The 25,064-nt window shown below is 46.4% G+C and overlaps 1 protein-coding gene across 1 annotated transcript in view; it reads left to right on the forward strand.

Moving 5' to 3' along the window:
- Positions 1 to 2,706: 2,706 nt before the first annotated feature.
- The window catches only part of SCAP (SREBF chaperone), a 63,186-nt gene continuing 40,828 nt past the window's right edge, over positions 2,707 to 25,064 (forward strand). The window contains exons 1-2 of the mRNA XM_057402826.1: positions 2,707 to 2,800; positions 22,311 to 22,527. Coding sequence (XP_057258809.1) covers positions 22,406 to 22,527 — 122 coding nt within the window. The 5' untranslated portion in view covers positions 2,707 to 2,800; positions 22,311 to 22,405. The remainder of the gene's footprint in view (positions 2,801 to 22,310; positions 22,528 to 25,064) is intronic.

A 25,064-nucleotide genomic window follows, 5' to 3' on the forward strand; every position in this document is an offset into this window, starting at 1 on the left:
CAAGGCCAGGTTGGACAGAGCTTGGAGCAACCTGGTCTAGTGGAAGGTGACCCTGCCTGTGGCAGGGGGTTGGAACTGGATGAGCTTTAAGGTCCTTTCCATCCCATGTATCATGCAGCTTCCCAAGCTCATCTTTGGCTTTAGGTGATGGATGGACACTTGTACATGAGCCTCTATCTCAGCCACTGCTTCCATGGCACAAATCGTGACTAGCAGGTCTATGACCTGCCTGTAGTGAAGCATTACTGGGGGCTAATAAACATCGTAGATAAAGGGTACAGTCATCATGTAATTATAAATCACTGCATGGGAAATGCTACCCGCAGGCTCCTTGGCAGGGGAGAGGAATGGGCATCTGAACACAGGTGAGGAGATAGATTTGGATCCCTGGAGCAGAGCTCAGACCTGGAGGTCTCCTTGTAGATGCTCTGGTTGTAGTGGAAGATAATATCCTGCACGCTGGTGATATATGAGGGTGACCTACCAGGTCCTTTGCAGCTGCAGAGCCTGGGTAACAACTCTGCATATGGGACATGTTCCTGCTGTTTTCAACCACCTGCCAATGGTGCCTGGCCTTGCCATAATACCGCTCCCAGTGGGTTCAAAGCCCTGCATCCTGCCCTGGCAGAAGCAAGCTGGTGGCTTGGCCTCCTCCCGAGTCACACCAACCCTCAGGCTGATGCCTGCTGTGCCTTGCTGAAGTAAAACGTGTTTCTTGGCTGCCTGTTGTGGGAGAGCGGCAGAGCCCAGCATTGACGTTGCCAGCTCAACATGGTGGCAGAGCCAGGGGGACAATGCATGGTCACCATCTGCAAAGGGAGGATGGGACAACTTTGGGGATGGGAGCTGCAGGCACTACAGCTGCTTAAAATGCACCTGTAATGGGCATATAATGGTGTGTAATTGAAGCAATACCTGTATGATTAGCTTCCCCTTGGAGAGATCCCAAACCATCCCTGCTCCAAGCTTTGCTGAGCCACCCGGTGAGGCCATGACCCAACCAAGACCTTGCTCTGAAGCTGAAGCTGTGGGAAGAGATGTGATTGATGGCAGAACAGGGTGGCCTTGGCAGGGTCAGCCAACATCTGTGTGCTTGGGGCCACAGCTCTTTGTTTGCCGTCCAGAGGTTGTGTAATGCTCCATTCCAACCGATAGAGCAGGTGGGACTTGGACCAAGCTCTCTGGTCTTCTTTCCCTCAGCCTTGGTGGGAGCAGCTGGGGCCTTGTCCAGGCAGCAAAGCTGGGAAAGGCCTACCAGGGCTGGTACTGGTGGGATGGGATGCAGGCCCTTGGGAGGGGGCTTGATGCGATGGTATCAGGCAGGGCTGCCAGCAGCAGAGACTGTTGAAAAGCACTGGAGCCTGACAGCTGCAAGACAGGCCTTGTAAAAGCTGGGATTGTGGAGGATGCTCACTCAGCCCCTGGAGACAAATGCGCAGGGGCTGCCTTTCCCCTGTCCCATTTCTGCTCCTTTCCTGCTTCTCACTCATTTCCAGCTATGACCTGTCCTCTCAGGGCCACTCTCTTCTCTGGGACCACCTCTTTCCTCACAGGGATTCCCCCAGGATTTCAGAAGTGATGTTTGGCAGCCAGGAGCTGTGCTGAGGGGTGATGGTAGTCCTGGCAGCACTGGCATGGGCCTGGCTGGCTGTTGGGCAGTGGCAGCTTGGCTGCCATCCTCTGTCCCTCTCTGGCTCTACCAGCACTGGAGCTGCCGGGTCCTTTGCTGCAATCTCATCCTGCCCATGGCTTCCTCCTCACGTGGGGAAAAGAAGCCAGTGACTCTGCTCTGGTGCTATGGGGAAAGCCCTGTCCCTGTGGGCACCTGGTGCCGCACTGTGTGGTATCCACACCATGCCAGGGCTGAGCTGGTAGGACCAGTGTGGGCATTCATAGGACAAAAAGAAAAGATTGCCTGGCCTTTGGGTACCACCTTTCCCTTATCCTGCTGCTTTTGCTCTCCTTTGAGGGCAGCAGCCCTCTGACCCACCCCAAGCCATGTGTTCCCAGCGTCTGGCCCATTCCTATTCCACACAGCTCCAGGTGCTGGAGTCCCCTCCGTCCACTGCACTGAGCCACAGGGCTCCCAGTACAGGTCCTCCCTCCAGGTCCGCTCTACCCGCGATGCCCCGGGTCTCCTGGTGCCCAATCCTCCCTTTCAGTCGCTACATCCACTCTGTGCTTCAGGGCTCCTACGCATGCCCCTGCGCCCCAGCCCCGCCATTGCCCGGTGTGCGCGTCCACTCTCCGCTCTTAACTCCTTGTCAGCCGGGTCGCGGTCAGCCCCTCTCCCACGATCCTCCCTGTGCACCAGGACGCCGTGACCCCAGCTCCCGCTCTGTCCCCTCTTCCCTCCAACCCCGCTCCACGTGCTCCCGCTGCCACCTCGCCGCTTCTGCCCCCCCACATGACCGCTGGTGCGCCCGCCCCGCTGGGGGGCGTGGCCAGGGGTCAGAAGGGGCGTGTCCAAAGCGGCAGAGGAGAGGGCTGTCTGTCGGGGGCGTGGCTAGGGGAGGAGGCGTGGCTAGAGGAGGCGGGGGGTTTGGCCTACGTTCTGCCCGTACGTTCGCGCGTAGGGCCCGGCGGCGGCACTGGGGGGAGGGCGGGAGGGGGTGGGAGAACCGGACCGGGAGCGATCGGCCGAGCGGAAAGGTTTAGGGTTAGGAAGAAGGGGTTTAAAATAAACCGAAACCCGGGTTAAATCAGAAAGAAAAATAAGGAAAAAGAAAATAACCAACAAAACGGATTGAGCGGCCGCGAGGAGGTCAAAGGTCGGAGGTGAGGAGGAACCACCGGTGCGGTGAGCGGCACCGGCGAACGTGATCGGTCCCCGCTGGACACCGAAATACCCTTCCCCGCTTCTCCTCTGCCCACCGCCGTCAGCTCGGCTCCCGCCGGGCCCGGGCGCGCGCCTTCCCCTGGGGCGGCGCGCGCGTGGGTGAGGGGAGAGCGCGCGCCACCGCGTCTTTCCCCTTCCCCCCAATTCCCCATCCTTTTCCCCCTTTTAACGTCCGTTAACGATCGCCGGCATCCCCCCCCCCCCCCCCCCCCTTCCTCCTTAGGTAACCGCGGCCTTCAGGCCTCTCCCCGGCGGGAAGCCCGAGGGGAGGCCCCTCAGGCAGGAATGGGGGCTCCCCTCCCCTCGTGGGTGTTTTCTGTGTGGAATTCGGGGTGCGCAGAGGGGGCTGGTGGGTGAGGAGGGGGCCGCTGGGTCCCTGTTTTCCCCCCCTAACCTGTGGTGCTTCAGGTGCCGGTTGGGTTTGGCTGTGGAGGGTGATGAGTGTTTTGGCTGCGGGGGGTGGTGAGTTTCTTCTTTGCGGTTGCGTTTTGTTCTATAAATGTGTTTTCTAACAGCGATAATCGAGTGAGGGTGCTGGCAGAAAGAGCAAATACCGATTTTTGTCTTCAGCAAAGATGAAGGTGCTGTCCCGAGATAAGCAGATGAAGTGATTCCCTTCCCCGCTTGGCGCCTGAGGAGGAAGAAGCAAGTGGAGGTGGTGGGAAGGGAAGGAGGGTTGGGGTTGGGTGCTTGTGCATGGGAGCTTCTAAGGGTCACGGCTGCTCTGCCTGCCGGGTGGTTCCCGAGGAATCGGGATCAAGGTAGAGTGTTTACTACTTAGGAAAGTGGGAGTCATTAGGCTGAGGTATTGGTGGGCTGGAGGAGAGCAGGGAAGAGGGGGAAAGTGGGAGGCAGTGTGCTTGAAAGGGATGTAGAAAGTTTTGGTGGGGCTGGTGGGATGGGACTGAACCAGTGAAGGAGGTGAATGAAGGAAAGAATGAATCACCTGGTGCAGAATCAGGAGAAAACGTTTCGTAGAAAAGAAGGGAGAAAAATGACTTGAGTATGTGAAAGGGATGACTGAAACGTGGAGGAAAATACTGTGCCAGGTTTGTGTGGAGCGCTGGTAGATTGTGACCAACCTCTTTAGAACCAGGACTGCTCTGCTGCTTTGGTTTTGCAGTGACAGTGAGGTGCTGCAAGTACCTGTCGCTCTACTGATCACCCTGCTCTGTGGAGTTGAGTTGATATTTAGGTGTCAGCTTCCTTGCATGAAACCAAATGAGCATCTCAAGATTATTTTCTGATACACTGAGCAAGGAGCTGTTTGAATCCCGAAGTGGTGCAGTTGTAGGTTTGTTTGGGAGAATCCTGAGGGAAGAGCTGCTGCCTAGTGCCAAAATTTCCTCACTGCAATGTCCGCTTATTTTCCTAGGGTTGTTGAAAGGCAAATTAAGCTTCCTTTCATGAAAAGGGCAAAGATGAGGCATGATCTCACTCTTTGTGAAGCCCAGAACTGTTATGACAATGTGCTAGTGTGATAAATTTAGGATTACACGAGCTGTTGTGTAATGCAGAAGGGAGATTACCTGGCTCCAATTCAGGAGGAAGGAAACCACCCTGGGATTTTCATTGAATGTGTGACACACTGAGAGCTGTGCTGTTGGCCCCCGAGTCCTTCCACGAGAACAGTTCCTCTTGGCATTTCCAGTTACAAAGCTTAACTCGCTGCAGTGCCACTTATTGGTCTGAATATGATTCCAGAGCAAAGAGGAATCAGGTTTTGTCTCGGGAGCATTAAAATAGTTTTTTAAGTGTCAGAATCTCAGAGATGTGTGAAATATCAAGTGCTCTCTGCATTCAGCTGTTGAGGTCCTCAATGTTACTTCCATTCAGGGGGTTGCTAGGTCTGGCAGTTGTCAGAATTCATATTCCTATGCACAGAAAAGTTCTGTTTTGTTTTGTTTTCCTCTCTCTGATGAGCAGAACTTAAAAAATAGAATAAGTACAGTTTGACACACATATAGTTTTACCTGTGTATAGTGGAACACAATAGGTAACAAGTGGAAGGGGAAGCAGTACAGCAGTTTCAGCAGATCTTTTACAAGAGCATGTAGGGACAGGACAAGGGGGAATGGTTTTATACTGGCAGAGGGGAGATTTAGATGAGATGTGAGGAAGCTGTTCCCCGTGAGGGTGGTGAGGCCCTGGCACAGGTTGCCCAGAGAAGCTGTGGCTGCCCCATATCTGGCAGTGTTCAAGGCCAGGTTGGACATAGGGGCTTGGAGCAACCTGGTCTAGTGGAAGGTGTTCTTGCCTATGGCAAGGGGCTGGAACTGGATGAGCTTTAAGGCCTCTTCCAACCCAAACCATTCAAGGATTCTATGATCTTTTGACCTGGGCATCTTTTTTGTTCTCACTGTAACTGACATTGTATGCTGTGCTCGTGGAACTGACAGACCTGGCTTTGGCTTTCCAGGAAGCTGCAGCCAGCTGTCTCCCATTTTACAAAAGGCTTTCTCCAGCGTGCTGTGGCAGCATGGAGCCCTGGCGATGAGCAGCACAATCCTCTGCTGGTGTGGTGCTGCATGAGCAAGGAGGAGCTGGTGGCCCATGGTGTGAGGAAGTTAGTCCTGAGTATAAAACGAGATTGGAGATAGAGGTAGACTGAGCTTTACAAGCATTCCTTAGTTGTGATTTCTTGTGTTATGATTCATTCAAAGCTTATATGGTGCGTTAAAGGGTGAGAAGGAAAGGTCTGAAGGAACTTCTGGTGGGCAGTTCTGTGACAGTGCAGCCTTCTGTTTCAACTATTCAAGCTATTACTGTTCACAACCAAAGTATCAAAAAGAAGGTGGAGGAATGAGGGCTTAAAGGTGGTTGTCTTCAAGTGAATCTTTTAATTTGTGTCCTTAGGCGAGGACACAGCCCTGGTGTTTCAAAATAGCTGGGGTCTTTTCTGCATAACTGGGTTTCCTTGGGAGGTGAATAAATTTCTAAGGCTCCTGCCAGTAAATGAGCGAGTTTCAGCTCAGTGAGAGCGTGGTGGTGAACAAGGAGGGGAGGAGGGTTGTATTGCTTTGGTAAAAAAACTGAATTAATCTTGTATGGGCCATTGTGATAAAGATGCCTTGGAAATAATAGTTGGTTTGTTTTCAAAAGACAATGTCCGAGTCAGACTTTCAGACTCGTTGTCTAACAGGGTAGTTTTGGAATTGTTTCATTGGGAAGAAAGAGCTTAGTGATTTGCTGATCCCGAGTTTTTAACTGGTGAGTATTAGAAAGAAAAATATTTAGCTCTGTGTGATGCTAGAGATGACAAAAGCTTCCTTCTGGGATATGGGGAGTCCTGTGAGTTTGCTAATTCAGCCTTGCCGAATATTGCTTCTGTAACCTAGAACCTGCTGAAAATCAATCCCGGGCAAGCGAGTCACCTTACAGGTGGTTGTGTTCCCTTGTGCCTTTACAAGCCTGAAAGATCTCAAAACGCAGACTCTTTTATGATGGAAACTTTTCTAATTAAAGGTTTGGTGCTTTTATTTTTGAGGGGGTAGTGCATGGAAATACATGCTGAAATGTATATCTCTAATTTTTGCTTTCTGTTTCATGGACTAGGTGGTCAGAGCTGTGTTCCTCATCTCCTTATCTCTGTCACTCCGAGCATCCTGCCTGTGAGAGTATCCCTGTTAAGTAGGTGACTAACACAGCCAAAACTTCTCAGCATCAAGGTTTCAAAGTGAAATCAGCACTAAAGCTTTAACGTCTAGGAGTTGTAGAAGGGGGTCTTTGTGGAAAAGGAAGTGTATTTTCCCAGAAAGCCACAGGTAGATCTCTCTTTATCTGCCAAAACCCAAAAGTTTCAAAACCCTTTGCTTGACAGCGGTCAGACTGTACCCAACTGGTACCATACCAACAAAGTCCTTCAGAAATGGAAGACTTTTGGTTTATATGTTTCCACAACATATTTTTCAGGAAAACAATAGGGCTTAACGCATAAACTTGGTTTGCTCAAACTCTAGTTGGTTAGGAAAGTCCTACCAGTCTTTGTTGCAGCAGAGTGTTTTTAATGTGACAGAGCAGCTTACTCGAAAGTGATTTCTGAGGCATTTTAAGGGGAAATTTTCTTCAAGGAGGCAAATTGACCCAGTGTAGGCTGTGATCTTGGTAAACCAAAAATACTACTGTGTCACCAACAGCAATGGCCAAACCAATGAAAATGGTGGTGAATTAGTAGTGATGCAAAAGATGCAATGAACATAGATGGTTCAAGCCCCTTCTGGCAATGTAGATTTCAACAGAAGGAGGGTACCTGTAAAAGTTTTTCTGCCCTTCCTCTGCTGAAATCGGAGCCGCAACCGGTATCTCCACAGCGGAAGGACTGTGCCTTCGCATGGGGAGGTGGAGCAGTACGTGGAAACTGCAGGAGCTTGCTAGAAATGTTTACATAGATGTAGTTTACCTGGGAAGGGTTTTAGAAACCTGCTGCAATGGTAGCACCCAGGGTTGCAGTGGCTACCTGGCCATCAGCAGTGGTGGTGTGGCTGATAAACGAGCCACGTGCCTTTTTGAGGAGTACGTTTGCCTGTTCTAAGCATGTCTGAAAATGTTATTGCCTGCTTTAACTTTCCTGTTGCATGAAGTGTGGATGTTAAGCATTTATAGTGGCACAATCTCTTCAAAAACAGTTGCAGTAGAAGGTGTTATTCAGATATACAGATGAGACCATCTATTTGAGAAATAAAAGTGAAAAGCATACAGTCAGGATGTATGGGCCTAAATTAAATAGGCTTTTGTTTTAAATACAGATTATTAACCACTAATTCCTATTTCTGGACCAAAGGAGAGTTTTGAATCATGAAATGTATCCTTTGCAGGGAAAGGAGCCTTTGCTATAGATAAAGAATCAGGAAAGAAGTCATGCTCAGTTCAGATACTTGGTTGATGAGGTAAATGAGTAATTTCAGCTGCAGAACTGTTGAGGAGAAAAAAAAGAGTGAGTCCCACTTGCAGTGCTGCATCCAGCTCTGGAGCACCCAATGAAAGGATGTGGAGCTGTTGGAGTGAGTCCAGAGGAGGCCACGAAGATGTTCCGAAAGCTGGATCATCTCTGCTGTGGAGACAGGCTGAGAGAGCTGGGCTTGTTCAGCCTGGAGAAGAGAAGGCTCTGGGGAGACCTTAGAGCAGCCTCCACTGCCTAAAGGGGCCAACAAGAAAGCTGAAGAGGGGCTTTTGACAAGGGCAAGTATGGACAGGACAAAGGGGAATGGCTTTAAACTGACATAGGGGAGATTGAGATGAGATGTGAGGAAGAAGTTCTTCCCTGTGAGGGTGGTGAGGCTCTGGCACAGGTTGCCCAGAGAAGCTGTGGCTGCCCCATCCCTGGCAGTGTCCAAGGCCAGGTTGGACGGGGCTTGGAGCAACCTGGTCTAGTGGAAAGTGTCCCTGCCTGCTGCAGGAGGTTGGAACTGGATGGGCTTGAAGGTCCCTTCCAACTCATATCATTCTCTGATTCTGTGTGTCACTGAAACTGAAGCGTTCAATACCTTTTGACCCTCACCGAAGGCCACAGTCAGCTCGTGAGCAACTAAATGCTAATGACAGACTAGAATAAATGAAGAGCAGGTTTGCAGCAATCATTTAAGTGAGATATTTTTGTCTGTGTACTTAAAGTACAGCCTCAAAAAAGGCCCTTAAAAGCTTTAGTAGGCGTCTCTTTAGAGATGGAAAATAGGTGATGTTTTGAAAGACTGGAGAGGAGTGAGTGGTTTCTGTAGGTGAAAGGGTGGGAAGAAGAGAACGGGGAGTAGCAGACACCTCAAAATCCTGCAGCAAGTAAGCAGCTGATTTGTAAGCATCTGCAAGATTATAGGTAACATGTACCAGCCAGCACCGGCTTGCCGCAGGTACTTCCTTGGCAAAGTAAGTTTCTTTCTAGGATAAGATGTCAGCTCTGTTCCTGTCTGTGAATTGAAAGCTTCCATGGGTCTTAAAGTCAGTGAGGTTTTGATTTTTGTCCTAATGAGATTCTCAAGAAGGTGAGATTTAAAAAAACTCCAAAAGAGCTGAGGAGGTGTCACGGCATGATGGATGCAGACATGGTTCAATGAGCATGTTCCAAGGACCACTAGAGCTTTTGTTAAAACAGCAGGCTGGACTGAAAGGGTTATGGTGGGGGTTCCAGCTTTTTGTTCCTGACTGAAGTGGTAGAATAGACATAAAGTGGTAAATGGTCCAAAGCAGGAAATGACTACCATATATGCTATATGACAGCCAATTCCATATCCCCAAGTGGTCCATCTGTCAAATCCATGCCTCTCCAGTTCGTAGACAAGGATATTGTGTGTTACAGTATCAAGTGCTTTGCACCAGTCCATGTAGATCATCCACAGGCATTGTACATATTTTGTATCACAGACGAGAGGCATGGGCTCAGATGTTAAACTTGATCTTGCAGAGAGGTGTGGAAAAGGACATTAGTATAAACAGTAGCCATGGTAGAAAGAGGAACATGTTGCAGCTTTGTGCCAGGTGGGCTGTTTGTATGCTCCTCTGGTAGATCTTGCAGGAATTGCTGCAGTGAGATGTCGTCTGCAGTTATGATTACAGAAGGAGCCAGGCAGTTGACATTGTGTTCAGGAGGAAGTACAAGTGTAGGCACAGCTACTTCATGTTACAGTGATGATGCTTGAGACATACAAGAAGGTAAATAACCTATAATTAACACTTGGAGTTCATATTACTGTTATGGACATGGATTTTCTCCATGCTTAGGAAATTTTACATTATGGGTTTAAGGTGTCTGATCAGTGCACCACAGAGACAAGGTATATCCTAGAAAGAGGTCAGCGATGCTCTTTGCTGGTTACTGTTTGTATGCTGGAGTCAGGAACTTCCTGAACAGCTAGGGAGTGAAAAGTTGATGGAATTCCTCAGTGCTCATGGAAGTAAAAGGTGGATTTGCAGTAGCTGGATGTGATGGAAAAGCCCCGATACGTAATTGCTTGTGGGTGTTGCATCAGTCTTTTGGTATTTTTAGGAGAAAGTGATTCCCTAGCCATTTGTCATAAAGCAGCTACATGGATAAACAAAAAGAAACACATTCTTCCAAGAGGAATCACGTGAGATGCATTGCATAAGGACAGCTGCGGGTCAGCCTGGTGGCCTCTTTAAGTCAGTATCTGGTTTCTGAGTGTGGACAGTATTCAGTGCAGGGGAAGAGTGTACAAACAAGACAAGTACGTTGGATCCTGGCAGCCAGTTCAGGAGAAGTGGCTTGTGGCTGAGGGGCTTCTCAAGCCAAAAGTTTGTTGCTTCTTTAACCTCTGTGACATGGACAGTGACCTGGGGTAGAGCTTTCCTCAGGTTAACTGAGTGTTCATTTTGAGCTGCTGCTTTATTGGTTTGTCTGATGCTGAATTATTCTTGTCTGAAAGAGGCAGCCCTTCCTTGTTCAGCTTCCTCCGATCTCCTCTGTTAGAGACATCTGTTATATCCATTTGCTGCTGAAATCTTTTCCAGAGTGAAAAGTCTTCCCCTGCTTTTTTATTTTGTGGAAGCTTCTCCATATCTTTGATCATCCTTGTTGAACTTCTCTGTGCATTTTCTAATTCTTTTGCCTGTCCTTTTTGAATGAGGAGGAAGAATGACCAGAACTATGTACAGCACTTGGACTGTGCATAGCACAGATATATGTACCAAAGTAATGATCTCTATTTGTTCCCCATTCCATTCTGAACAATTCCTAATATATAGTTTGCTTTTTCTGACTGCACTGAGTTCACGTTTTCAGAGAATTAATGAGGACCCCAAGATCTTGTTCATGAACCAGTTGAGAATGCATTCCTGCGTACCTAACATTATTTTTCCCATATGCATCTCGTACCATTCATAGGCATTGAACTTGATCTGGCATTTTTCCTACCTGGTCACTTGGTGAAGAATTATTTCTGCTAACTCTTCAGTCCGCCTGGTCTTTGCCATTATGAAAGAGGCAACTGAAAGTGTTACTTCTATCAACATTGCACCTTTTTTCCAGGGAAGTTGTGAATATGTCAAGCAGCACTGTTCCCCGTGGGACTGTCTGATTAAAAGAATCACACTTGTGTTACAAAAGTCCCCTTAAGAAGTTTTCTGGAACACATTTCTAGTAGTCTAGGTAGACTTCTTGGCTCAGATCTGATCTACGTGCTTATTTATTCTCCTGGGGAAGTCAGGCTAAGAGATTTGTGAAGCTGACACCTTCCTTCTCTTCTTCAATGGTTTTCTGTTCTCTTTATGTTCTCCCTCTATTCAGATCTGTCCTGGTCATCTGCTGGCCTTACAGCCTCTCTGCAGGACTTGCTGCTCATGATGTCTGAGTTTCCGTTTATTCGTTCTTAATGCCCCTACCCAGCAGCTCCTCAGACTGCTTTTAGACCTGCTGTGCAATGGTCTCGTACACAGTGTGCAAGAACCTCTTATTTTCTTCATTTGGGCAGGTGTCCTGGGTTCAGCAGTAGCAGTCATGTTTCTCCTCCTTGGTAGCTGGTGCAGTGCAGTGTTTTGACTTTCGGCTCGGGAACAGAGCTGATAGAGATGTTTTGGTTTGGCCAAGGACTTTGTGAGCCTCATGCTCTGCCAGGGAGGAGGGGAAGCTGTGAGGAAGCAGAGACAGGACACCTGACCCAAACTGACCAAAGAGGTATTCCATACCACAGCACGTCATGCCCAGGATGTAATTGGGAGTTAGCCGCAAGGGCTGGGAGACTGCAGGGTTGGAGGAGGTATCGGTCGGAGCTTGGTCGGGCTTGGGGGGCGAGTTATCGGTCAGCGGGTGGTGAGGTGTTGTATTCTGTTCCCTTGTTATTTCCTTTATCATTATTATCATTGGTGGTAGCAGTAGTGATTTGTGTTGTACCTGAGTTACTGGACTGTTCTTATCTCAACCCGTGGGAGTTGCATTCTTTTGATTCTCCTCTCTGTCCCTCCGAGAGCAGGGGGAGGGCAAGAAAGGGGGGGAAGTGAGCGAACGAATTACCTGACTGGGTTTAAACCACGACAGCAGGTCTTCAACTCTTTGCGATTTTTATTTTTGTTACGTGACAGGCATTTGTTCTGAGCTTCCTCTCGGTAGCTTCTGTCACCTCGGACATCTCCCTTTTCTTATTCCCCTTCTGGTTTGTTTAAACATGCTTATTAATGCAGGTTTCCCCCCCACACACACTCCTTTTTCTTTTTTACCTTTGCTGTTATACAAAGCAGTGGGTTTTTATTTGAGGCTCTGTTATCTGTGGAAAGATACAACTTTAGCTGTCAAATGAGATTTTCTTGTAAAAGTAGAGCCGCTGTCCAAACCTGCTTCTCTGTGCTTTGCTCATTGGGAGTTCTAAATACAGAGTTAATTCCAGTACTGCTTAGGTCTGATCCCATTGAGGTGGTGCCACGCATGAAGGAAATTGGACCTAATGCTGTCTGAATGGATGAGAGGTCAAATCTTCGCTCTTTTTTATTCCTGTTGAACCTTGTAAGGAATCACACCGCAGCATGGCCCTGCTGTGGGGATGAAGAAATGTACTAAAGCCACCACCCCTGCTCTGAGCTTGAGTGAGTGGTACCAGCTGCAGAACTAACCATAGCACAAAAAGAACATTTGAAAACCCTTTAGTTGACTGAATAATAATGAATTTGTGTTGATCTTACTGATGGAGAAGTTCAGTGTAAGATGTGATGGATGCCAAGTCCTGAACTTGATTTTCTATTTTAATAAAATGAAGGAATTGCCATTTTAGAGCTTGGCACAGTTTTTGCCAGTAAGTGGGGGAGAAGGCTTATGAGGCATTTACAAAAGTCTTTCGCAAAAGACATTCTAACTACTGTTGTTTAAAGTTTGTGTATTGCATGGTACTGGAGAGGTTACAAACTTTCCAAAACTCCTGGTAGAATCATAGAATCATGCAGTGGTTTAAGTTGGAAAGGACCTTAAGATCATCCAGTTCCAAACCCTGACCATGGGCAAGAACACTTTACAATAGACTGTGTCGCTAAGGCTCTGTTTAACCTGGCCTTGCACACTGCCAGGAATGGAGCATTTACCTCTTCTTTGGGCAACCCATTCCAGTGGGCAACCAGCAACTGGGCAACCAGCCTCAGTAAAAAACTTTTTCCTTATATCTAACCTGAACTTCCCCTGTTAAAGTTTAAACCCATTACTCCTTCTTCTATCACTACAGTCCCTGATGAAGAGTCCCTCTCTGACATCCTTGTAGCCCCCCTTCAGATACCAGAAGGCTCCTGTGAGGTCTCCATGCACCCTTCTCTTCTCCAGGATGAACATCCCTAACTTTCTCAACCTGTCTTCATATGGGAGGTGCTCCAGCCCCCTGATCATGCTTAAAGTAGTTTTAATTAAAGTGTTAGAACTGTGGACTATTTCTCTAAATAAATGTCTATTTTATATAGTAAAAAATTCAAGAATTACATTAAAAGCCAAACCCTACAGTATGATTTGTCTCTGTACATGCCTTATCTCATTAGAGTAGGAGGTTAGTACTCTGTTGCCAAAGGCCTGCCAAAAATATGACATTGTGGTTGCGCTTTTAAAAGTAAGTTACAGCTGAAACCTATAGATTGTTATTGTGGAAAACCATCCACCTTAGCTAGAAGTTCTCTGACTAGTTCACTGGCACATAAAGCAGCTGCTTTCTGGAGGGCTTCGAGACTTGGCCTGGCTGACAGCTGACATGCTGCTTGGCGTGCTGCTCATTAGAAAAGCACCTTCCAGTGAAACTGTGATGAAAGTGTTTGACGTGTATCTACCTCATATTTACAATAGCAGTGTTTGAATTGTGATTCTTAATTTTATATTTCACAGTGTTTTTTTTTAATGGAATCAGTATAATTTACTTTCCTTTCACAGACTGGGGAGAAATGAGTCTAGAGAGAAAAAGTCTTTTGTCCAGAATCTGCTTGGAAGCTTAGTGCCAGCGCTGTGAATTTAATTTGGGCATTCTCTCTGTAGTGCATATCCCACATCTATAGATTAACCCTCATCCTAACTGCTTTTGCAGACTTTCTATTGTGTGTCTCCATGCTAGCCCTGTGTGAGTTATATACTATTTCTGAAATTGTGGTGTATTATGCTAAACCAGCCTAAACTTGTATTTTAAGGGAGAAATTGCCTCATATGAGCCTGTTTCTTGCTGTGTAGTAAATTTTAAGTGGAGACCACATCGCTGTTAACAAGAACCAGGTTGGGCAAGAGCTTTGTGGTCAGGAAGAAGAGATAGGGAAGTGTGTTCTTGTCTTTGATAGGCTGTCAGTATACTTAATAAGTTAGTAAGCTTCCTGGGGCTGGAGGCAGAAAGAAGAGTGAACTTTGAAGTTGTGGGCTTTTTTTTTCTCTAAATTTAGATACTTTCTATTTTGGTTACATATCCCAAACTTCTGTATTTTATGGTTCTTCATGTGGAGCATTCTGTCATTTCATCCACACCAGTAACTTGGTTCTAGCCCTGATGGAAGGTTGGGTGGAGACTGGATCGAGAGCAGCCCTGAGGGGAAGGACCTGGGGAGGTTGGTTGATGAGAAGCTTCCCATGACCCAGCACTGTGCGCCTGCAGCCCAGAAACCAACTGTGTCCTGGGCTGCATCACCAGCAGCATGACCAGCAGGTTGAGGGGGGGGAAACTCCCCCTCTTCTCACTCTGGTGAGACCCCACGTGCAGTCCTCCAACATAAGAAGGATGTGGAGTGAGTCCAGAGGAGGCCACAAAGATGCCCTGAGGTCTGGAGCACCTCTGCTATAGAGAGGCTGAGAGAGCTGGGCTTGTTCAGCCTGGAGAAGAGAAGGCTCTGGGGAAACCTTAGAGCAGCTTCCAGTGCCTAAAGGGGCCAACAATACCACTTGTATGGGATCTATTTCAGATAACTTCTGGGTTTTTAAACTCTCAAAACATAAATGGACATTGTAGGGAGAGGAAAATTGGCAAAAAGATGAAAATGGAATGAATGGCTCCTGTTAATTTGTGTAGGTTTTTAACCAAGATGTGTGTAACTCCTCAATCTTTAAACCTCTCGAGTTCCTGGCTGCATGATTTTATCTGGGTTTGGTGGTTTGTTTGTTTTTTTGGGGTTGACTGAGGGGAACTGAGTTGCCAGGCAAGTTTAGAGCCCACAGTCCAAATCTTAGACCAGTGCAGAGAGCTTTGAAAAGATAACTGAGAAGGGAAGGGGATGTTGGGGATCTTTGATCCTGGCAATGTGACACTGTACTATTAGATTATACTATTGACAACTTGGAGGTTTGGCTCTACCAAAACTAACTTGTTTCTGACCAGAGAAAGGTGAGGCTTGAGCTGAGGATGTGTCTGTTTGGGTATCCCAGGCTAGATGTGCGTTTTGTGTATTGAAATCTGGTTAAAAAACTCAGTCCAGACTTTAAATACTGCTTTGGCCTTAGAGCTGGAATAGAGAGAATGCATCCTGAAATATAATTTATTGAAGAGCTTCTACCTTTTGTTATATACAAAAAGCAGCCTTTTATGAAGAATACTCAACTGAGAGCAAGCTGTTCTGGAGCCTTGTTTCTGAAAGAACAGTGTTAGGATTAACCCATTCTGGACACCAGGCTGCAGGAGGTTGGTGTGCTGGTCATGACTTTCCCATAGGAAGTATTCTGTTCCCCTGTGACCCCTGTGTCCTTTCACAGTACAAAGCACGTTATTCTTCCCATGGGAATGCAACTGGAGAATAGGAACTTGATGTTAGAGCTGATTGTGTAGCATTTCTATGAAGAGAGGTTAGTGTCTTGAGCATATTTCTTATTTTCCCACCTCTGAAGTCTTCAGAACACCACTTCATCCCTGCTCCTCATTGGAGGAGAATCCGTGCTTGCTGAAGAGTGGGAGAACTGGGTTCCCAGGGTGTATTCCTCTCTTCCTACTCCTTTTCCTGATGCTGGGATGAGAGAGCTCCTCCAGCACCTGCCACCCATTGTTTTACCGAGGGGATTGCAGTGGTGATAGTTTCTAACATCTGGAGGCTGTGAACACTTCTACAGCCCAATAAAGGGCAAGAAAATATCTGCATTGTTTTTTTTCCTGGCACAAGACTGATGCAGCATCTGTCTGTTTGCTACTTCTGCAGGGAAACTCTGGTTTTGCTTGGTTTTGGGGGGTGTTTGTGGTGCTGAATTTCTGGCACTGTCATGAAATCACGACTGGAGTGAGGACTGGAAAGAGGTCAGGGAGATCTTTGTAGGTCAAGTGGAGACTGTCAATGAGACAGTAGACTGGTATTAGTGATCACTCTTGATTTTCTACTTCCTGTGTTCTGGGTGTAGCCCAGGAATGTGTAAAGTACCTGTAGCCACGTGTGTGTGTGTGAATATACCCCTGAAGGCTGTGGAAATGCTGCCATGTAGGAGAGACGGCACGTAAGCATGCAAGGTGAGGGCAGAAGGTTGCTACTCTGATTCTGCTGTCTCCAGGGAGCCTGTGTTGGTTTGATGGAAATGTGGCAAATGACTGCAGTATTGGGAGGGTGAATTATTGCTGATGGTCCCTATTGCCCGCCTTGCCCTCAGGTGCTGCGTGAACAGCAGTCAGATTGATCTGCTCTGTTGGCAACAGCAGGGTGGGATTTATCAATCCTAATTTTTAATAAGCTCTTTCTTTGCCTTCCATTCCTCCTCTGTCCTTTCCCCAAACACAGATTTGGCAGGAAGGCTTCAGAAATTCTGTGTTGGATCCGAGGTTGTCACAGTGTTGTGATACACTGTTTCCCTCAAGAAGAACAGGTACATCACAGGCAGTTTGTGCCCCTGCGATGTCAGGTCCCAATGGGGATGCTGCGGCTGGTGGCAGGGGCTTGGGGGGACAGAAGGACCATGCTGGGTCTGTTTTTGCTTAACCAAGATTGGTTTTTTAAATGGAAAATGCTGGGTTAAGATCCATGTTAAAAGTTTGGCTACAGGACTTTGCTGTAGACAGCAAGATGGAGCAAATTATGTATGGAAGTGCAAGAAAAATTAGTACAAAACAGTGATTATTTTTTTTCTTCTAATAATCCCCCCTTCCCCCCTCCACTCTTCACAAGCTCAGTCATGTGTTTTTATGACACCTACTGCAAAGGCCTGGTTCAAGAATGTTTTATAGAAAACCAAGATGTTGAATGTACTTTAAAAACCAGGTTATTATTTATTATAAAGAGTAAAGTTGTCATACCTTTGGTATTTTTCCTCTAAGCTTACAATGTGCTTGTGTTCTCTGAGCTGCTGCTGCTTTAGCTGCTTTTTCCTGCACTTGAGTGGTAAAGGGAGCCTTTCTGTGAAGGCTGTAAAACACTTTCAGGCAGAAATGTAAGGAATTTGGGACATGTAGCTATTGTTAAGCAAGATAAAAGCTATTATCTTGGAAAATCAGTATTGTCCAGCATCTGTAAATTTGAGTTTGTTTTTCCTGCAAGAAGAAATGCTGCTTTTCTTCCTTTGCTGGTCAGTCTTGTTTTGGGGGTATTTTTGTAGGAATTTGCAGTAGAGCCAGCAAACTCTACAGCAACAGGAGTTTTCCAAGAAAGTATAATCGTTACAGCATCCATAATCCTATGAAATAAGCCTTCTCTTTCTTCTTGCATTTGAGGCATAGTTTAATACAACCTTGGTTTGGACTGTCTTGGTCATACACTCATTTAGTGAGTATAGGAAATGTAAGAGCCTGTTCTGGTTCTGTGTCCAGGTGCTGCAAATCTTGTGTGCTGCTGCAGGTGGGGATGAGAGAGTTGCTGAATGTACATAGAGATCTTGCACTATCGTTCTTAAACCTTAGTGAAGCTTGTAAAACCAGAGACTGGGCTACCAAAAGCATCATGGTAAGACTGATGTGTGCGTAATGAATACTGCTGTGTGTGGGAAGTGGCAGCGCAAGTGTTCCTGTGTGGAAGCTTTATATGATGTGCCAGGGGACTGACCTGTGGGGGACGCCTTGGCAGCTGCTCAAACGCTGTAGCCACTTGCAGAGAGGCTGTGGTCTCCTATCAGTGGAGATACTTGAAACCTGACTGGGCATGGCCCTGGTCAGCCTGCCCTGGATCACCATCACGGTCTCCAGAGGTCCCTGCCAACCTCTGCTGTGCTGCAATAGCTGTGAGGTTCTCAGTGTTTCAGCTTCAGTGCAGCTGCGTTACCTGGTGCAGAGCTGGCTGCCACAAGCTCCACACTACAGAAAAGCTTTGGAAGTAGAAAGTGAATCATCTGCTCAGCCCTTGGACAGGTGGGATATAGGATGCCTGACTTACCTTCAGCTAGGTAGACATTACAGTGAGCCAGACTTGGTTTTTATAAGGGGTTTGGATGAAGAGCCGCTGTGCTGGTACATGCTGAGGTTGCGGCAGGGAGTAGGTGATGTGATAGGGTGCTGTTATATGCTGATGCTGGTGCATTAGTTCTCTTGAAAAGTGGCTTTGTCTTATGCCAGCAGTTAGCGTGGAGTATATGCAGTGGTGTATAGCAACCCACTTTCTGGTCAGGGTAAGGGTCAGCTTGGCAAAAGGTAGCCTTGGGGTTGTATAAGTGTTGTGGTCATTTAATATTCTCTCTGCCTGTCTTGTGTTGTGAATGAATGGTAAATAAATGATTGTGCTTTCTCTTGATGAGGTGGTAGAAGCCCTTGTTCTGTAGCTGCAGGATTCTGTATGAGAGAAGTTTTGGGCTACTTGAGAAACTCACCTGCAAGTGTGTGTGGCAGAGGGTGCAATACACCCAAAAAAGTACAGAACTGTGGTGTGTAATGGGGCATCAGGCAAAAATAATCAAGTTTTAGTCATAGGATTCTAGAATCTCAGGTTGGAAAGGACTTCAAGAATCACCTGGTCCAGCAATTCCAGGCAAAGCATGACCCAGACTCGATGGCCTAACACCCTGTCCAGCCCAATCTTAACAGTGTCCAACACTGGGGGAGTCACCACTATTGTGTAGGGATTATTCCACTGGCTGATTGTTCTCAGTGTGAAAAATTTTCCTCTTATGTCCAACTGAAATCTCCCTGGGAATAACTTGTGCCCATCACTCCATGTCTTTTTCATGTGACCCTCTGTAAAAAGGGAGTCTCTGTGTTCTTCGTGGCTACCCTTTAAATAATGGAACATGGTGATAAGGTCTCCCCAGAGCCTTCTTTTCTGTAAGCTGAACAAGCCCGGCTCTCTCAGCCTTTCCTCGCAGTTTCCAAGCCCTTGGGTCATCTTTGTGGCTCTTCTCTGTACCCTCTTCAACTTGTCCGTATCTTTTTTGTATAGCAGGGACCAAAACTGGAACACAGCATTCCAGGGGTGCCCTGACAAGTGCTGAGTGGGACAACAACATCTTTGTCTCTGCTGGTGATGCCCTTGTTGATGTTACCCAGCATCCTGTTGGCTTTCTTTGCTACAACTGCCCACTGTTCACTCCTGTTGTGGTTGTGTCCCCTAGGATCCTTTTCTACAGAGCTGCTCCCCAGCTGGACGGATTCTAACTTGTGTTGCACACTTGGATTGTGTTTACCCAGGTGCAAGACCTTACCCCTTTCTTGTTGAACTTAGATTTCTTGTATTTGTTATAATTCAAATTACGTTTTCTGTCTGCAGCCCTGGATTTCCACTTTGGGGCAAGTTGGTGGCCTTAGCATTGTGTTGCATCTCACATGAAATGTGTTCAAGGCTGCGCCGAAATGTTTCTGGAGAAGCGGGGGAGTAATTTCAGTGCAGGGTGCTCTTCCCAATCCAGAACTCATACTTGTGTGGAGCTGAATTAGTGTAATCCTGGCAATGATAATGTTTTATGCTTGTGTGAATGGAAGGAATGACTACAGAACCTGAGCAATTGCTTAATATCTGACTTAGTTTGAAATTTAAGAGATTTTAAAAGCCAAACCTGTTTCTTTCAACCCTTGTGTTTGCTTTTGTTTCCTGTGATCTGTCTCTGAACTTCACTGAGTATCTGTCTTTTGTACCTGAAATGCAAGGTATTGTGTTGCAAGGTTAAGTCCTGATGTCCTCTTGTTTCCAGTCAAACTTTGTCTTGGATTTGCAGTCATGCAAAATGAAAAGAATACTCTTGACTGGGTTCTTCTTTAACATTTTTCCTAAAATCAGAGGGTTTATTTTGCATTAGCTAATCTTTGCAAAAACTATTTTGAATTGGAATGGTTCCTGCTTTTAACTTTCACGAGCGCTGTTGTAGCATAAAGCTAATAAAGATTTCGGAATTTAATATGCAACTCCTGAAAAACTAATAAGCAAATATTAGCTTTGGAATGCTTAATGTTTTCTTCTTAATGAATGCTGATGTTTCACAACAGGTGAAGCGAGAAAATGCGAAGTTTTCCTCATTGCAATTAGTAGAAACTGTTCCCAGTGCAGTGCTAATAACCAGAATTGCTATTAGAATGTAAAGCTTGTCAAAAAGCCAGGCACAACATGTTTACGTCATAGAATATCTAGACGGGATCTGAGGAAGAAGTTCTTCCCTGTGAGGGTGGTGAGGCCCTGGCACAGGTTGCCCAGAGAAGCTGTGGCTGCCCCATCCCTGGCAGTGTCCAAGGCCAGGTTGGACGGGGCTTGGAGCAACCTGGTCTAGTGGAAGGTGTCCCTGTCCATGGCAGGGGGTTGGAACTGGATGGGCTTTAAGGTCCCTTCCAACCCAAACCGTTCTAGGGTTCTATGGTTTTAGGTTCTCTGTGTGACTATAAGAAAAACCCTTCCTATTCCATGTGAATGTGATGTACAGTGGTCTGTCCAGCTTGACAGCCTTACCCCGTGCATTGCAAGGTGTCCAGACAGCAGGGGCACATCTCACCCCTCCCCTCTCCCAAAATCCTGGAATGTTGATGCTGGTGCTGGACTGCAGGCAAACTGAAATTGCCCACTAAGAAAGTGATGTTGATTCTTGTGCAAAGATGTAGTGCCTTGCTAAAATGTATGAGCCAAAATATTTATCCAGGTTTTCCATTAGGTGGTCATTAGGATAAGAGACTGGTGCTTCTGTTGCTAATAACCTGATTACTTCTAGTTGTATTATGGGGGAGAGAAGGGGCGATAGGTATGCCATTGTGAAACAGTCTGTGGGCATTAAATATAATTGAATCTGGAATTTAAAGCATGGTGGCTGTACTCTAGAGTTTGTTGTCCATTGTATGCTCCCACATAGCTGAAAGTGGCTGCTTAAAAAAGAATATAAAACAAACCAGCACCTATGATGCCTCCTCCAGCTTCTAAACATTTCAGGCTTACAGAGTTCCTAAGCCGGATGTGTATAAAACCCCTTCATAGGTCTCTTGTCTGTGTGAACCTCTTGGACCTTCCTCTCTAATGTTGTCTGCATTCAAGATGGTGAAGGTGGGTTGTTAAATGTGAGATGCCCACCTGTTTTTCATAGGTCATCTCTGTTTAGGTCCTGTATTCAGTTTTTTTATGCAGTCATAAATGGTGATTTCCTGTGGACAAAATGACCTATTTGATATGCTTTGGGTCTCTTACTGTCCCAGTCTTTTTCTGGAGAAGCCAGGAAAAATGTGTTTATTCCCTTGCAGATAAAACTATAAAACCCATGGATAATCGTAGCTTTGAACTGCATGAAAAACTCAGTCTTGCATTGAACCCTTTCATTTCCCAACACTGTTGGGAACCAACTTTGCTTTTAGCCTGAGATTTAGAAAGGTAAAAAAAGAAGGAAAAGGTTGGAGGTTAGGTTTCTTCTCCATCTTTCCTAGGAATTTGTGTGGTGGTTTATTGTAATGTATTATCTTAACCTTTTCTTAGGGCTCTTTCTATTGCATTTTTCTACTTTATAAATCAGATTGCAAGCTGAAGCTGACCACTTCTGACATCTGTGATTCTGTTTGCTCTCGGTGAATGGCTAGACATAAATCTTACAGTCAAGTCAAAGTCTGCCTTGACAGGAAGCATCTGCATTAGTTTATTTTACTGTGTAATGTTCTCTGGCTACTTACATTTCCCTCCCTCATTCCCCATGCAAAAATAGCTCTCTCTGTGTTGCCTCAGCTGTAAAGCCTGCTCTGGTCTCTTGTAACTGGTGTGTTGCTAATAGTTAAAGCTCTGAAAGCGCTTCAGCCTGTGTCCAAAAGCACTTCCCCTAAGACCACGTTGCTGACAGCTAGCCTCAATCCTTCTTTTCTAATTGGCATTTTGGCATCTCCTAGGAGTACTGCTTAATTCTTTTCCTGCTAAGCTCCTTTTCTTCCTTCCTCTCAGACGGTTTGGTTCCTAGCTCCGTTCCTGCGTGTCCTCTCTGACCAGCAGTTGCTCATGGCTGGTGCCTGATGTCTGTTCAGTTGCTGTTTGCTCTCCATTTGTGTTTTTGGCCCTTTCTTTCCTTAGGCAAAACCCAGTCATATGATCAAATTGCCTGTAGGCCCATAACAAATTCTTGATGTGTGGTGTCTGTTTCTCCCTCCTCTTCTGAGCAGGTATAGTGCTGGAAATCTGCCTAAAGCCAGTTGCTAATGTTTATTTCCCTTCTATTTCTCTGTTTTTCTAATGAGCTTGCTTTCTTTTCAATTTCCAGCTGGATACAGTGCCTTGGCTGAAGCGTTGCACATGCTGGAATTGCCCAACCCCCTGATGTATCCCGGGATGGCAGCTAGGTGACGACAGTTGAGGATGACCCTGACTGAAAAACTGCGTGAGAGGATATCGCGGGCATTCTACAACCACGGGCTGTTGTGTGCTTCCTACCCCATCCTCATCATCCTCTTTACTGGTCTCTGTATTCTGGCCTGCTGGTAAGTCATGTAAAGGACTTGTTGCCACAGGGGGTTGCTGCTTTGTGGGGTTTTCATAGCAATGCTATGAATGTGCTTGGGTTTCCCTGTCCAGTGAGCTATCCCAGGAGCTCTTTTATATTTTTTTACTATTGTTTTTTAAACATAATAGATTTTTGTCATCCCTTTCAGTGGAACTAAAGAAAAGACAGGGATGAAGTATCTTCATGTGGTTTAATAAGTAAATAGTAGAAAGTGAAGTAAAGCAATAAATAAAGTAAAAGGAGTCCCCAAACATCTGGTGGTGGACTCCAAACCCATGAATTAAGAAGGGGAGAAGGAAAGTTGATCTTTCTCTCCATACTTGCCTATTCTGTTCTCCCTTCAGCTGGTACTCTTCTTTTTCAGCCTTTGTCTTGGCACATGTGTGTTGTGTGTTTCTTGTAAGCTCGCTGCTCTCCTTATGGACTTGAAATTTGGATACGAGTTGCAACTGAATTATAATTTCATTCCCAGAAATGTTACGTGGGTCTCCTAATTGTCTCCAATGAGGCAATATTGCTACTGGAGTTGAGAAAACTTTTGTGCTCAGATCTGTGGATAGGCACATGAATATACAGGTTCTGTTTTCAGGTTTTTAATTCTAAGTATCTTTGTTCAAAATAAACCCCATGTGGTGATCTACTTTGCTTTTATAAAAGCTCACCCTGTGTTTGTACAGATACAGGTGTAAATTTTTCTTTGAGCACTTCTGAGGATAGGACAGACTTCATCCACATCTACTGTTAAAAGGTTATCTATGTATTGAGGCATTTCCACTGAGTACCTGGGGCTTCAACCCAGGTCGTTTCTGGCAGAGTACCTACTGGTAATTGTGTATTTGTGGAAGTATTTGAGCATTCTCCAGTAATTGGTTACCTTCAGGCTGCAGAAATTTGTCCAAAACACCATCAGGTGTAAAGTGATTACTCTTATGTTTTCTTTAATGAGTTTCAGTAACTCATTAGAAAAGCAAATAATGGCCTGAGGAGAGACCAGGTTTCAAAAATACTGTGACAGTTTCTTTCCTGAAAAGGTTGTCAAGCACTGGAACAGGCTGCCCAGGGAAGTGGTAGTGTCACTGTCCCTGGAGGGATTTAAAAGACCTGTGGTAGGAAGGAGCATTTAGTGGAGGCCTTGGCTGTGCTGGGTTAATGGTTGGACTCTTAAGGGAGCTTAAGGGTCTTTTCCAACCCACATGATTCTGTGATTCTCTGGCACCTTTTGAGAGCAGTGTACCTTGGGGAAAAAATCCTGAAGTGTGGTGAAAGTGCTCCCTCTTTAGAAGTGATTTTTGGGGCTGTTTCAGTTCCAGTTCTGAGATACTCTGTAATGAGCTGGTGTTAATTCTGGTTTGAGAAGTGGCATTACCAACTGGGTCAAAACTTCCAGAGTGCAGTACCTTCTACACTGGAGCATTTCTGTGTGATAAAGCTGAACTCTGACAGGATAGTAGTATACAGGACGCTCCAAGATATTTATTGGAAGTTTAGTTTTGGTTTGAGGTCTTCAAGTCTCTTAGTTTGAGCTTGCGGTCTGACTTCTTCATGGTTGACCTGGATGATGGGGTGGACTGCACCCTCATCAAGTTTGCAGATGATACAGACTTCATATATCATGAACTAGGAAGTGGAAAACTGGGTACAGTGGCTGATACACCAGATGCCTGCCGGGGCAGAGAGGAACCTCATGAAACTTAACGCAAGGAAATGTAGAAGGAAGAATAACCTCTTATTTATATAAGAGGTCTGTGCAGCCTGGAGGTCAGTGCTCCGGAAAGCAGCTTTGCAGGGCATGCCCAGAGGTCCTGGTGGACACCAAGTGGAATACAAGCCAGCTATGTGTCTGGGGGGGGGGGGGCAAGAGGCGGTCCAGAGTGTCCTGGGCTGCATTAGGGAGGTTGCAGAAGGTCAAGAGAGGTGATCCTTCCCTTCCACACACCACCAGTAAGGCCCCACCTGGAGTGCTGGGTCCAGTGCTGGGCTTCCAGTTAAAAGGACATGGTATTAGGTGAGAAGTCCAGCAGAGGGCCATGAAGATGATGAAGGGGCTGGAGCATCTCTTGTGAGGAAAGGCTGAGAGAGCTCTGTTCAGCCTAAGGAAGAGAAGGCGCAGGGAAACTTATCACCATGTATAAATACATGAAGAGAGGGTGTAAAGAGAGTGGATACCCAGTGACAATAGGCACAAGCTGAAACGTGAGATTCTGCTTATGCTGGTAGAGACCAGTGATGAGAGGTGTTGCTCAGGGGTCGGTGTTGGCACTGGAAGTGTTCAACATCTTTGTGGGTGACATGGACAGTGGGATCGAGCACCCTCAGCAAGTTTGTCAACAATACTGAGCTGTGTGGTGTGATTGACATGCTGAAGGGAAGGGATGGGATCCAGAGGGACCTGGACAGGAAGAGGTGGGACAGTGCGAACCTCATGGAGTTCTACAAAGCTAAGTGCTAGGTGCTGCACCTGCGTCAGGGCAATCCCAAGCACAAACATGGGCTGGGAGAGACTGGTTTGAGAGC

This window comes from Pezoporus wallicus, unplaced genomic scaffold (genome assembly GCF_028554395.1).
Source record: "Pezoporus wallicus isolate ANWC-B61680 ecotype Strahan unplaced genomic scaffold, APGP_CSIRO_Pwel_v1 contig_8057, whole genome shotgun sequence".
Lineage (NCBI taxonomy): Eukaryota > Metazoa > Chordata > Aves > Psittaciformes > Psittacidae > Pezoporus > Pezoporus wallicus.